Consider the following 13,996-nt stretch of genomic DNA (forward strand, 5'->3'; position numbering starts at 1 on the left):
TCCAGGTGACCTTGCTTGAGCACAGGGGTTGGACTAGACAATCTTTAAAGGTCCCTTCCAACCTCAACTGTTCTGTGATTCTGTGGTTTCCAAGCAGCATGAAAAAACAGTGCTGCTTCTGCTGCCCTTTCAGCATTAGCAGTAGCATCAGTTCCTGGGCTGCACTGCCATGGCTCATGGAAGCCCCTGGTCAGCCATCCTTCCAAAAGCTAGACACTGTCCTGCATGGAGCAGGAAKGGGCAACCTTGTTCCTGAAAGAAAGGTAACAAGAGAAATGTTGCCTCACCTGTGTTGATGCAGCCATGGGTGGGCTGAAAGGAAACACAACAACCCAGGAAGCAAAAGGTTGCAGAATGGTTTTTGATCTACTACACAGCCATCTATAACAAAATAACATCCAGCAGTGATCCTCACGTCACTGCATGGAGCTTGATTGGCACTAGCTGTTTTGATCAAGTGGTTGACTCAGAAAAGAAAAAAAGGAAACTACATGTTGACACAGCCTATGGCCTTAATGGTAGGTAGTTAGCAGTTTCACATGCACAGTGCTTACTGAACTGAAAATGAGCATGTTTGAGTGCTCAGTGTTTTGTCTTAAGATGGTGTTTCTGCAAGTGTTGTAGCCCTTGTGCTAGAGACAGGATTACATTGTTCCTTCCCTTGAATCACTGATGGAACAAAGGCTCCTGCTGGTCACATGTGTATAGCTGACTAATAAGCTCATCCAAGGGGAATCTGGAAAGGAGCCTGGCCTACAGAATTTCATTTCTGTTGTGACAAAGAATGAAAAAAGATGTAGGTGAGTCAGAGTCTCTAATCTGTAGGCCTCTGAGACAAGAGCCATTTCAATAGCTGTCTTCATAAAATGAAGCCCATACCACTCATGACAAGGGCTAGCTGAACAAGCCTGCCCCAAGAGATGCTTTCTAGTCTGACTATCCTGACTTCAGAGATTCAAATTACAGCACATAACACTGTCATTGTACTAGCCATTCCCAACAAGAAAAACTGAAGACAGTTCTTCTCATGACACCTTTGCCTTAGAGTAATACAAAAGTATATGCTGCATCCCCAGGCAGATGGTAATACAAGACTAAACTACCATACTGGAGGTTAAATCTGGACCTGTCTTCTCAGCAATTTTTTATGAAAGAGCATTTTTTGCTAGGATTTTTCTGTCAATAGCAGTCTAAAATGCAAGTTGGGGGGGTGGCTTCTTTAAACTAACATCTGGTCTAAGAAAAGAGGCAATGAACCATTTTGTAATTATATTGGAAATGTTTCATCTACAATAATTAGAACATTCATACAGAATTTTTCAAGAGTCAGCTTAAAATAATGCACACAATACATGAATTTCAGAATAGCCTAGATGTATCAGTTGCTTGCATTCACTGACATCTATGGTTCTCTCCTCTACAGGCTCATATACTCCCAACAGCAGGGCTGCTACCGCTTTCATTAACATACCACTTAAGGGTATGTAATTTCAGTAATCAAGGTGGAAGTCAAGCTTCACATGCCAGCAGACTGAACAGATTCCAAACAGCACACCGAGTCAGTAAGCCCTGGAAGTTTTTACTCCTGCACAGTAGTAAAAGAAGCTCCTGCAGTAGCCAAATACCCACCAGCTTTACACAGAGCCCAGTGTAGAACAGCAACCAAGCAGCAGTCAGTGATGAAACAGTTTCACATCTAGTTCAAAGATCAGGAACAAAGCTGGCCAAGGAAGGGACTATTTGAGGTTAAGTGCAGTAACTTGAGACAGCTGGTAAACTGCATGACTTCAATGGGCCTGTGAAGACTGACCATATCCTTCTCACATTCATGTATTATGTGGTTGCATTAGAGCCAGTCCTTACTTGATAAACACCAGCACAAGCCCAGAACATTAACAAGTTATCCTAATTAGTACAAAATTTAACTATATCTTACCATGAGTTATAAGTACTTGTGCATACTTCATTAACAGAGTATAAGATCTAAAATACCAAAAAGAACACCACAGAATCTTAGTCTAAGCCTGGGCAATTGCACACATACAGGAATTACAAGGCTTGAAATAAAGACAAGCAGGGAAGGGAGTTTTCTTGACCAACAGGCAGGGGTGAAGTGCAATCAACTTCATCTGAGTTTGCATCCTGGAGCTTTATACAAATTGCAAAGTCAGTTTAATTACTTAGTTTATTTCTTTATGCTTTCAGAAACAACTATGGCTGAATAAACAACAAATAGCAGGAAGTGAGGTGAACTGCTTGTAGTCCTTCACTCATCCACTAATGCATACAAAACAAGCATCACAAGTTATTCACTGGCCCTTTTATGATGTCTGACATTGAACACCACCTCTAGGGTGATGCTCATCATCTTCATAGGCTTCTCCATTATAGTGGTGTTTCCTTTTTTGAGATGGATCAAAGTCCACTAAATCCACTTGTTCCATTTCCTCAGTTTCTTCTATCTCCTGCCTTGTTGGTAGCAGTTTTTCCAGTAAAGACAGCTTATCTGAGGAGAGGAAGCCACTCTCTGGAAAGTTCACCTGAAATTATTAAAAGCTGCAGTTACTGTAGTTTGCCTGAAATGGCCTTTTACCATCCCACTATAGGTCACTTTTTTTTGCCAAAGTCAGCTTTATCACTATCACTTTATTTGTTATTTCTTCATCACTGGGTTTAAGTTACTGTGCCAGTTTTTCATGTCTGCAAAAAAGTCAACTTCTACCACATCTGGCAACTTAACCAACTTTTATTCAGTGTTTGTTCTGCCCCAGGATATTATCCAGAATCCCTACAGAAACAAAGCAGGGGTATATCCCAACATTAGAGACATGCTTGAATCTCCCCTAAAGCTGTAGCAAAGCCCACTACCACAGCTCCCACAAGCTTCTCTCCAAAGACAGTGTTTTCCAGTCCACTCCCTTGTTCTAACACAGAGCACAATTCAGTCCTTCCTACAAGATGACAGAAACTAAACAACATGTCAGGCAACTGGAAATTCACAATGTATCCAAAGAAATTCTTCTGGTACTTAATATATATTCAGTATAGAGATGTTTAGGAAGCTTTTGCTTTGGTCTAGCCTATAATCCTGTTTGTTAGATTTTATTTTCTGACTGTTGTCAGATATTTAGATATATGTTGGATAGTCAGTGATGAGGAATGCCACACTAGTAAGTYGATCCACTTACCCTAAACTCTATGATCAGACGTCCTTTTTCATATGGTCTGCGATAAATTGGCATACCTTCATTCAACACACACTTAATAGCACCATGCTTGACAACCTGGCCTAAAAAAAGAAAAGTCAAAAGGAAAAAAAAAGGGGGAGATTCATACAGGCAGCACAAGCAGCTTTAATTTTAACTCCCTTAGGTATGTACTCATGTAGCCTTCTACAGTGTGTTTAGACAGCTACACTGATACACAGTAGTCTATCAGGGACTTACCGCCTGGTAACTTCTGAATAGGAGACCAGGTTGATATCTACATTACATTCTTTTAACCTTGTTATGCTTCCCAAAGGAAGCATACTTACAAATATGTTAAGTGCTCCATCAGTTCCAAGGCTGAAAAAGTAGTTCAGAGACCCACGGCCTTCAATTCTCATGAGGTATCCCCAGGATATAAGTATGTCCATGAGGTAAGGTCTGTTACTATATCACGCAAAGAAAGAGTTAGCTAGTGCTGGCCACTATCCAAAATCCCTATTTGTTAAAAATTTGTACTGCAAAGACTAGGAAAAATACTTGGTACCAGCACATCTCTTGTGCAAAGTTGGTCAGTTGCTTCTGTTTCCTTAAACTTACTGTTTACTTTCCAGTTTACATTTGCTGGATGCAGGGATATTTGGCAGAAAGCAAGCCAACACTTACCGGGATGGGAGGTAATAATTATAGTTCTGTTATCCAGCGTTGTGATAGGTTTTTGAAAGCCACATAGTGCTTCAACCAGTTGTATATCCATGGACAAAAGAAGATCTTCATCTTGTCTAAGGTAGAACCAAACAAAAAGTCAGAGAGAGGGAAGCAGTGAAAGGACCATGCCCAAGGAAAATAAAGCTGACATATTAATACTAAGAAGCACAAGCAATTAAAGAATATCAAATACTGATGTAGCACCAGAAGCCAGCAATTATGGGGATAATACCCATGCTGAGAGCCATTACTGAGCAAAACCAGCTATTCAAAGTGTAGAAGTTTTAAAAATTGTTTATTTAAATAAAAGGAGCAAGGCTCAGCTGCATTCAGTTTCATTTCATTGCTCCTTCCCACTTGGGAGGTGGAGATGAACTTTCCTCTAAGAAGATTAAACAGGTGATGGCAACTCAAAGTGATGGGTTATTATGAAACCATCTTCTGGATAACACCAAGAAATAATTAGAACAGAAAATATAATTGTTTTAACTGCCTATTCTGACTTCAGTAAGAACAGTGCAAGTGATGTCTGTATGTGTCCAAGGGCTGAGAAAACCTCAAGCCTATTAAAAGAACCTAAGCTACCTCAATGCATACTATTTTAGAGGTGTCTGGAAGGAGACTTGCCTGGAAAGATAATTTTAAACTCTGAAAAAACATCAAGGGAAGCCTAAAGATGCTGGAGCTGATGGCAGTGGGCAAGAAGATAGAGAGCAAGGGACAACTTCAAGTCCCAGGTACCATGCAAAAGTATGGCCCAGACCAACTCTTTGGCATAGCTGATTCAGTATCTGGTTTCACTAGAATTAAGAAACACAGTTCACCAAGCCTTATCAAAAGTGGTAAGAACTGATTCTTTAGACTGTGAGCTCAATGCTCTTCAGCACAGAGTTTTGGCACCAACTTCTATAGTTCATCACCATACAGGAGAGTTATTCAGGCCAGCTATATGTTTTATAAGAACTTTTGATTTGTCATTTGTACTCATAAGGACAACCAAAGGGACCAACTGTTGACAGACATGCCCCCTCACCCCCAGACAATGTCTTCCCAAATCAATTGATCTTGTTACTGTTCCAAGCAGAAACAGTAAGACACCAAGTGCCACAAAAGAAATTTCTGTTAGGCAACCAGTGTTTTTAAATCAGAAAAAAAAATACTGTATAGACTAATTCCACAAACAGTAACTTGAAACAAGGAAGTTTGCAACACCAAGCAGTATTGTTAGGTAACATGAAATACTTGAGACATGGTTGATTCTGTTTGGGTTACTTTTGCTTTCACAAGAACGGACTAGACTGATTACCCTACCCAGTTCACTCAGGTGGGGAATGAATGGTGGAAAACCACCTTTGCCAGCAGACAGACCACCTTGACTTTCATCAGAAGGGAGCATGCTACACGCAGAAGTTTGCCATAAACAGGATCTCTGAGGAAAAGTGAAGCACTGGAAGCTTCCTGTACCCTGAAGCTAAATAAGCAATAACCAGCTTCCTACGCTAAAAGACCGATTTTCTGAGTTAAGTGATGGAAAACTATCCTAGAAAGAACATGGAATCCTGAGGACAACAACTTTTGCAGATATTGACAGCTATTAAACAAAATACTTAAAAGAGTTCTTAAAATTCAAGGTTTGTAAACTCTCAATAACTGTAACTCCCTTCTATTTGCCTTCCATCCTCTTCTACTGCAAAGGCTCACAAAAATGTTTTGTGTTGTCAGTAACACTAATAGTTTGGTGAGTTGTACCAGTATTCCTGCACAAGCCAATATTCCTTTGACCAACAAAACCTCACAGATTAATTCTAGCTATATGATCCTACCTACTGATGTTTCCAGTAACTAAAAAGCCAGTGGTCACCAAGGAAGCATGTGGACAAGCATCTCAAAAGTAAACACAAAAGACTTGCAGAGTTTTTACCTTGTAAATGTAGAGTGATCTTTTTGATCCAAGACAATAATTATGTCCCCTGGCTCTAGTCCTGGCTCTTGGTCCCCTTCACCATGGAATGTTATTTTCTGACCATCCTTCATTCCTATTGCAGAAAAAACAAGTATATCAGCCTTTTAAGCTAAAAGCAACAACATGCATTATTTTAATACAGCACAAGCTGGTACTAGGAGATCTCTGTATCTTGAAACTGGAACATCAGACCTTCCCTTGTAGCATTACATGTTTTTATCAACTCACACATCCAAAAGATTTTAGTGCTGCCAACCTGAGCTATGTCTCATGATCATTAAGCTTAATTGTAGTTCAAAACAGCCACCTGCCAAGATAAAATCCTTAAGGGAAACATTATCAAAATAGCTTCCATTACATGCACAAGCACTACAAAGACAACATAGAAACAACACTGCATACAATACTTGTTTTGAGAATAAACAACCAATCAGGTTAAGTTTTATAAGTATCTGTAGCAGAGCTACTTGTGAAACATGATCTCAGTGCCTGCAAAGGGTAAGAAGCATTCTTCCTAGGAGAGTAATCATCACTTAAGAAAAACATTTCACCTACAGGGAAATCACTGTACCATAAATTCTAGCTGCCTCATGCTAGCTTGCAGAGTCTGGTTTTCTACAATGGAAAAATTCAGCTTTTTTCATCATTTCCGTGTTTTAAATGACCACAATATATTCTTACTGAACTGCAAGAYATTATTTTTCCTTCTGGGGGGAAAAAACCCACAAATACAAACATTACATAAGGTGTGCTTACACATACATGTAAAATAGTTACAGATGATAGTCAGATAGAAATCTGTAGCAAGCCATGTGCATGTCAGCATGTTCCRTCTTAGAAGCCCTACCATTCCAGAGACTTCTCCCGCCAACTTTTGAGCGGCCTACTCAAAAGAGATGCATTTGTCATTCGACAGTTCACATTACCCCATCACTGTGAGGGTTTACATATTGAATTACATTTTGCCCAACAAAGAACATGTGCACTGAGTAACACTGTCAGGGTTGCATAGCACACTTAGTTCTAAGCATTATAGGCTTAGCACTGTCTTTGTACCTTATTACTATAGCAGACCTGGTTCCCCTTCACACTGAAGCACAGTAGAAGTGATCGGAGTCTGCAGGGTTTCCCAACAGGCTAACAAAACTCACTAGGCAAGATGAACCAACAATATATTTGTGTCTTATTTGATCAGTCTAGCTAACCGACCAAGATTTTTGCTTACAAAGTTGCACTAGGCAAAAAATTCACTGCTTACCAAAATACAGGTTTTAGAATTCATTCTCAGTTATGCATAAAGAAATTAAACACTAAAACAGAAATAAACACCCTTCCCTAAAAACAAGTCTCCCSCTTTTGAAAACTATGAACAGGCTACCTTTCTTAATTTGCATTCAGTAGTGTTACTCACCATAACAATCAACACCATACACTTACTAAAGCTTCTGTTATAGTGCTGCAAAGTCAGTGTCAGTATATTCAAATTTAGTACTTCAACCTATTACAATCCTCTCACCTTTGTCAATATGAACTTCTAGTATCTTCTTCTCTCTAACAATTTTTCTGCCATTGCAGCTCTTACACCGGTCCTTGGGGCTGATACGCTCCCCATGTCCCTGACACTCCATGCACACAGACTGAATTTGCTGCACCATTCCTGGCCCAATCTGGTGAATTCTGATTTGCATGCCTGTGCCTCTGCAATTAGGACAACATTCTACTGCACCCTTCTTACCGCCGCGGCCTGAAAAGAGTAAAATTGGAGATGGATTGTTATGCATTACCAGAAGAAAGCAGACAACAAAAATTAACTTGCAGTTTCAGAARTAATTAATGTGTACTTTCAGTATTAGTTACCTTCACATTTGTCACAGATAACATTCTTTTGCAAAGCTAGTTTCCTTGTTGCACCATTGTACATGTCTTCTAAACTTACTGACAACTGATGAACAACATTTTTGCCTGTAAAAGAAAAAGTGTATTTACTCATTTTTGAAAGTTTAGTCTTAAAAAAATGGAAAATTTCCCATGTCATTATGCTCAAGTCACATTAAAACAAATCTTTACCAAATGAGTAAATCAGAAGACTTTTCTATGAAAATGCAAACAATAATAGAAAAAAAACATATGGAAACACAGATTTAAGCATTACGTGCAAGCTTTTAGTTTTATCCAAAGTGACCAAACATTCACACAACTACAAGGAAGTAGGAGACACTGTCTAGAGCCAGCAAAGCACTACTTCCCTCTCACAAGGGGATTTCTGGAAACTGAATTGAGTAACTAAATTTTTTACAGTCTGGAATCGACTAGAACTTCAATTACTGCAGGCTTAAGTTCATGAACTATAATAAGTTCCAGCTTACTAGGAATACCTTGATACAAAAAAAAAAAAAAAACAGAACCCAAAAAACCACCACCCACAAACTGTGTAACATTTTGATACAGGTACTTTTTTCTTCCCTTCGTTACCAGGAGAATTGACATGGGCAGCATGATTCTTAAACAGTTTAAGAATGACAAAAATCTTTGCCAGTATGTTTAATCTGGACTTTAATTTTGAGCAGACTTTTACTGTAGCTTCAGACCAATTCCACTGAACATCACAAGAAAACAAGGTTTCACAGACTGAAGCTGCTTTGGCTGCCTTGTTTAGCCATAGCTACCTTCAACTAAAGATCACATAAACGTTCACATTTGGACAGTACACTTACGATACCTCAGTTGCAAAATATTTTAAAAAACGCTACTGTCCCATTTCCAATGCAGGTTATTAAATGCTGGGTTTACTCTTAGATAAAGATTTTCCAAACATGAAATCTGGTTAGATATTAACACGAGACAATGCATAAGAGATCAAACTACCACTGTATGAACTGAATGGCCTCTTCCTGCTCATTTCAGGTTAAGAGCTAGGGACAATGCTTTATCCAATCTTCARAAACATAGGTATAGCTTTGTTCTAACATTATTTACAATCTTAGAGCTACAGCATTCACCTGAGTAACTTCAATCCTCTCTACTGTAATAATTAAACCGTAAAGTTTGCGAAAGTGTCAGAAAAAGGCACCTTACCTCGTCTCTCCCTCTGCATCCTTCCACCACCGCCAAAGAACATATCAAATATGTCCATGGGTGACCCGAAGCTACTACCAGAGCCGCCCTCCTTGATGGCCTGCTCGCCGCCTTTGTCATACAGGTCTCTCTTCTTGGGGTCGGACAGTACCTCATAAGCCTGGGAGATCTGCTTGAACTGTGAAAGACATGTGTCACGTCTCGGACACCCTCACTTTAAACCCCCAGGCAGCATCCTGCCAGCACCCTCCCCACACCTCCCCGCCAGGGCCCCCTCACTCCAGCCAAGGTCTCCCCAGGCGCCCCCCCCCCCCCCCCAAAATGCCACCCGCCATCCACCGTGTCAGCCCCGAGGCATAGCCACCCCCCTCCCCGAAAAATCCCGCTCCCCCTCCCCGGGAGGGCCGCCCGCCGTCGCCGCCGACCTTCTCGCCCTCGTTGGGGTTCTTGTCAGGGTGGTACTTGAGCGCCAGTTTGCGGTACGCCTTCTTCAGCTCCTCGGCCGAGGCGTTGGGCTTCACGCCCAGCACATCGTAGTACGTGGTCTCCTTCACCATGGCGGCGGCTTGCGGGGTCGCGGCGCTCCGCTCCGGACACCTCCGCGGCGGGTGCTCCCGCGCCCGGCGGCGCCTACTCGCCCAGCTCCCGACTTTTCTGGAAAGTTCCGAGCCGGTCCCCGCATCCGGGGACTTTTAAGCCGCCGCGGCCCCTCCCCGGAAATCCCGCCCCGCCGGCTGCCCGGGTTCAAAGCGAGGCCAGCCAATGGGAGAGGGAGGTGGGGGGAAGGGACCGGCCAATCGCCGCTCTCCATCCGTCAGCGCCAGGCCACGCTGCCCGGCAAGCGTTTCGACTCGCCCACTGCCGCCACTCCCAGCATGCACCGCCCACAGGCTGCCGCCGGCGCCGCGCATGCTCCCGGCGCCGCCCGCGGACTACGGCTCCCGGCATGCCCCGGGGGCGGCGGGTCACCGCGCCTGCGCTGCAACGACCGTAACGGCGCCCGCCGAGCCGCGCGCCCTGCCTGAGGGGGGAGGGAGGGCCTCTTCCCCCGGGGCGGCCGGCGCCGGGCTGCTCTGCGGCTTGGGCCGGCCCAGCCCGCCTCATCCTTCTGAGGGTGACCGGGAGAGGGGGCAGTTGCGTGGGCCCGCCGCCTCCGCTGAGGGTGTGCGGAGCTCCCAGGTGGCCGGTGTAGCGGGTGGAACAAGCCGTACCCTCGGCCTTGTCAAAAAGGTCGGGGAAAAACCCTGCCGCGGGGTTAAGTCGGTCGCTTGTGGAGCCTGCTGTAGTGACTGCCGCCGTCCTCCGACGGGAGGGTCTCAAAGCCGAAACCCCGAAGCCTTCACCCGTGTTGGCCTTTCCTTGCCTGCCTCCCATTTTTGTCCAGGATCATGCAGTCCTCGGTTATAGGTGCTTGGGCCCTGTTAGGAAAACGAAAGCAAGGGGCGGGGGGAATGCCTCTATTTTGAATGTCACTTGAGCAGTGCATGTGCTCCTGTAAAGTATCAAGGAGCAATAATGGTTACTATTTTCACATTATAATATTATACATGTTTTATATTAAAAGCCTTAAACCACAGACAGTCTGCTCCTAAGCTTAAATGCTTCTGACATTGCTAAGGAAGTTATCACTGGCTATAAAGAACCTGAGCTGCAGCTTTGAGTTCAGACATATTTCCGAGAAGCAATGAAAGAGCCAGTCACAGGAAGAGCCACAGATGCTCACACAGCAGCAGTGCGGTGACTCAGAGCACCTCTGCACAGAACCTAGCACGTCTTCCTGTCCTGGCTGCAACCCCTGAAATGTGCAAATGCCAATGACTGCCACTGCATTTCACTAACAAGCTCTTGAATTGGAGATCCATATTTAGGCACCCACGCTGAATGCCTCTGCGTCCTAATGCACACCAYGTAGGTGCCAATTCTTTCTAGCCCTCAGTAAGAAGGAATGCACACCTGAATCTTTGAGTAAAATATGATGTTTAATCAGAATATTCAAAGATATGAGTGGAATAAAAGATTGGCAATTACATCTTGCATCCCTTCTGATGATGGGAACTTCAAGATGATACAGCATTGGATGGACCTCTCAGGACAGGGCACACTGCACTGATACTGCCTGTGCTGAGGTTCACCAGCATTTTGGTCTCTAGAGCTCTTACAGGATTTTCTTAGAAGAAAACAGTTCTATTAATCATTCCTACTGCCCAGCAAAAGGAACATTCACATGAAAACATGCTGTTTCATTTCTAAACAAAGATAAGGACATGCAGGTGGTCTGATTGTTGGTGCCAGGTGGGAGCTGCCTACAGCTGCCTCTGTTACAATTAGCCATCTCAGTCCATCCTGCARCCAAGAGGTATGTGCAGCACAGCACAGGCTTGTGCCTACTCAGGTCAGCTGTTACGTGAACCACTACACTCCTTGATGTTCAATAGCATTCTAGTTAGGATCACTACACTCCACCTCTTGATCCACATACAGTTAACCTTTGCTGAAGATACTGTAATTTGCAGGTTACACCAGCAACCTTTTAGCTAGTAGAAAGACTCTTACAAAGCGATTACTACAATTAATAATATAAGGGCAGCGAGAAGTGAAACAAATATTGGGTGCGAGAATAGGTATAGAATAGCAGTATCATCGGAGATAAAGCCACCAAAGATCTGCAGCCACTGTGCAGGAGCTGCATTAGCTACTTGCCTTGCAGTCTGGATAATGTGTTGATTCCGATGTAACACTTGTATTTCTATGATATCATGCTGCTTTTCATTCTTTAATAAATGATTGTATGTTATTTAAGGTAAATGCCATTCAATTAAAGRCTCTCCAGTGTTGCCAGTTCCCCTCCAAATGTTGATATTAGCATGACTCATGACAACTAATCAGCTGCATACAAGGAGGCAGAGGTATTTTGGCAGGTAATAATTTGCATATGGAAGCTGTAATCTGATTTATTAATTCACTTACCTGCTATAACATACTGCACAGTACTTCAGATCTAGAGTTAAGGATTTTACTACTTAATCTTAACTTTTTTGTGAGACCTTTTCAACTGAACAGTGCTTTTATGTAGGCTTCAGTCTAGAATTTTCCAGCCCTTGGATTGCATTGACCTGTTGTAATGGGTTCAATGTGGTTAATATGATGACTATCCAGCAATATCTCAAACCTCCTGAGTGCAATAGTTGGCCCTGCAGATGCCCATCTCCCAGCTCAATCGCAGAGACTGACTTCACTGATACGGCTGTGCTGTGGCAAGGTCTGCTCTTGCCTCACAAGTGTTCTTGGGAGGATGAGTCAGTCCCCAAATAGGGTGTTGTAATCAGCAGGAGTTATGCTGCCTGTAACCATATAGATTTAGGCAATACTTAACACAATTAGTATAAACAACATTACAATTGGATGTGTTTTCATATGTAGCAGCCCTGCAGTCTTAAGGATACTATTCCAAGAATAATTTGTTTTCTTATATGTACAATAAGCTTGCGATGATATTTGATTATTCATAACCTTGATGATTAATAACCCTTCTGTGACTGCTTACCTATTTACTCATTCATTGTCTCTTTTACCAATCCCTTGGTAATCTTCCTGATGACATGGTGAAGAGGGTAGTAGAGATATTGAAGGTTTTGTAGTTAGGCCCAGGTCTCAGATCTCAGAGGAGTTTAGTTTGTCAGCAATCCATCTCTCTCAATGTTGTGCAGCATCTTTTGTAAATATGTGATGATACTCATAACTATGCACACACACAACATACATAGATCAATATCTATAAGATTGGAATGGGATACTCTGTTTCCTGTGTTGCCTATTGAAGATAAGAGATAACAAAAGATTAATAATTATCTTTGTTCCCCAGGCTGGAATATTTTCCTTCATAGGAGCTTCAGATATAATCGGTCACAACTCTTTTTTCCTTTTGCATTCCCCCATCTCCCCATCTTATTGATAATAAACAGACAACTTTACACTTATAAATCCAGAGTTTTTATGCATAATTTTACTGTCCTTTCTTTCATTTTCTTCCAAGGGAAGGTGTTGACACATTATTTAGGATCATATAGGGTTAACTTTTAGAAACACTAGAATACAGCTGTTAAGCTTGGTTACCAGGCAGGTATGCATACCCTGTAATGCTTGTCTATGCCATCTTCCTTTAATATATAACCTACTCTGGTTCCTAGATTCATTCTGTTACTTACATACTGGTTTAAAAACAAACAAACAACTTTGCTGAAATGAACAATTTTATCATTAGGTCTGGCTGTTTCTATTCAAGTTGTTCTTCAATGGATGACCTTATAAAACAAAACAAAAAGACCTACCAAGACCATCAGGCTGTTATAGTTTGGCTTTAACTGTAACTGCTGAAACCATTTCTCTTAAGATTATTTACATCCATCTATTAYTTAAGTTTGAGCTGTTTCTTTATATTAATTTTTCTTTATGATCATTCCACATTGAGGCATTTTCCAGCCCCTTCTGGTTTCTTATAGCGGTGCTGGCAGTTAAAGATGCTGGCTCTTCATATTATAGGCCTCTTCTTGTTCTGCAGATGTGCTTCTAGGGCTCTTATGTTTCTCACATCCTTGTGATTAACCTCTGCAGCAGGATAGCATGCATTAGCTATCATCTCTCCAGTAGCATTGACTTCCAACCTTCAAAYGTTTAACTCTTCCGTCTCCGTTCAGTATTCCTGCAAGCAACCCCTTATCGCTTCATTTTCTTTCTGCGCTCACCCTGTGAGTGATAGGTGTTATTTTCCCCGATAGGGTAAGGAAGTTACCTGCTTAAAAAAAATTTTTTTTTTTTTTAATTTTATTTCCCCACCCGTTGCTTTTGGAGGCAGGTTAATATTTCAGCCGGGGTGGGACATCCAGATCACGTCCCAGACCACTGGGGAGGCCCCTGGGCCCAGCACCGTGCACGTGGCCCCCCGGCCTGCGCCGTTTAATGGGAATACTCGGTGAAAGGGGCCCTTCCGCGCGCCGCTGCCCCGGCCCCGGCCCCGCTCCCGCTCCCGCTCTGCGGGCGGCAGCGC

The 13,996-nt window shown here is 42.6% G+C and overlaps 1 protein-coding gene and 1 long non-coding RNA gene across 3 annotated transcripts in view; both read right to left on the reverse strand.

Annotated features, from left to right (window-relative positions):
* Positions 1–1,254: 1,254 nt before the first annotated feature.
* DNAJA1 (DnaJ heat shock protein family (Hsp40) member A1) lies at positions 1,255–9,625 on the reverse strand. Of its 2 annotated transcripts, none has more exons than XM_026085200.1 (8): positions 9,378–9,623; positions 8,953–9,130; positions 7,735–7,839; positions 7,394–7,621; positions 5,836–5,950; positions 3,873–3,988; positions 3,189–3,289; positions 1,255–2,540 (listed from the first exon to the last, which is right to left on the reverse strand). In XM_026085200.1, exons 1-8 carry the CDS (start codon positions 9,507–9,509, stop codon positions 2,322–2,324), a joined length of 1,194 nt encoding a protein of 397 aa, XP_025940985.1. In that variant the 5' UTR covers positions 9,510–9,623; the 3' UTR covers positions 1,255–2,321. The 2 variants fall into 2 exon arrangements, with proteins under 2 accessions (XP_025940985.1, XP_025940986.1); XM_026085201.1 differs by having other exon boundaries at positions 2,407–2,556; positions 9,378–9,625.
* A 365-nt stretch (positions 9,626–9,990) lies between these two features.
* The window catches only part of LOC112975300, a 9,904-nt gene continuing 5,898 nt past the window's right edge, over positions 9,991–13,996 (reverse strand). Inside the window, exons 3-5 of the long non-coding RNA XR_003256546.1 lie at positions 13,281–13,741; positions 12,497–12,763; positions 9,991–12,293 (exon numbers count right to left, since the gene is read on the reverse strand). This is a non-coding gene — a long non-coding RNA (uncharacterized LOC112975300). The remainder of the gene's footprint in view (positions 12,294–12,496; positions 12,764–13,280; positions 13,742–13,996) is intronic.

Source organism: Apteryx rowi, unplaced genomic scaffold, assembly GCF_003343035.1.
Source record: "Apteryx rowi isolate R43461 unplaced genomic scaffold, aptRow1 scaffold_661, whole genome shotgun sequence".
NCBI classification, from domain to species: domain Eukaryota; kingdom Metazoa; phylum Chordata; class Aves; order Apterygiformes; family Apterygidae; genus Apteryx; species Apteryx rowi.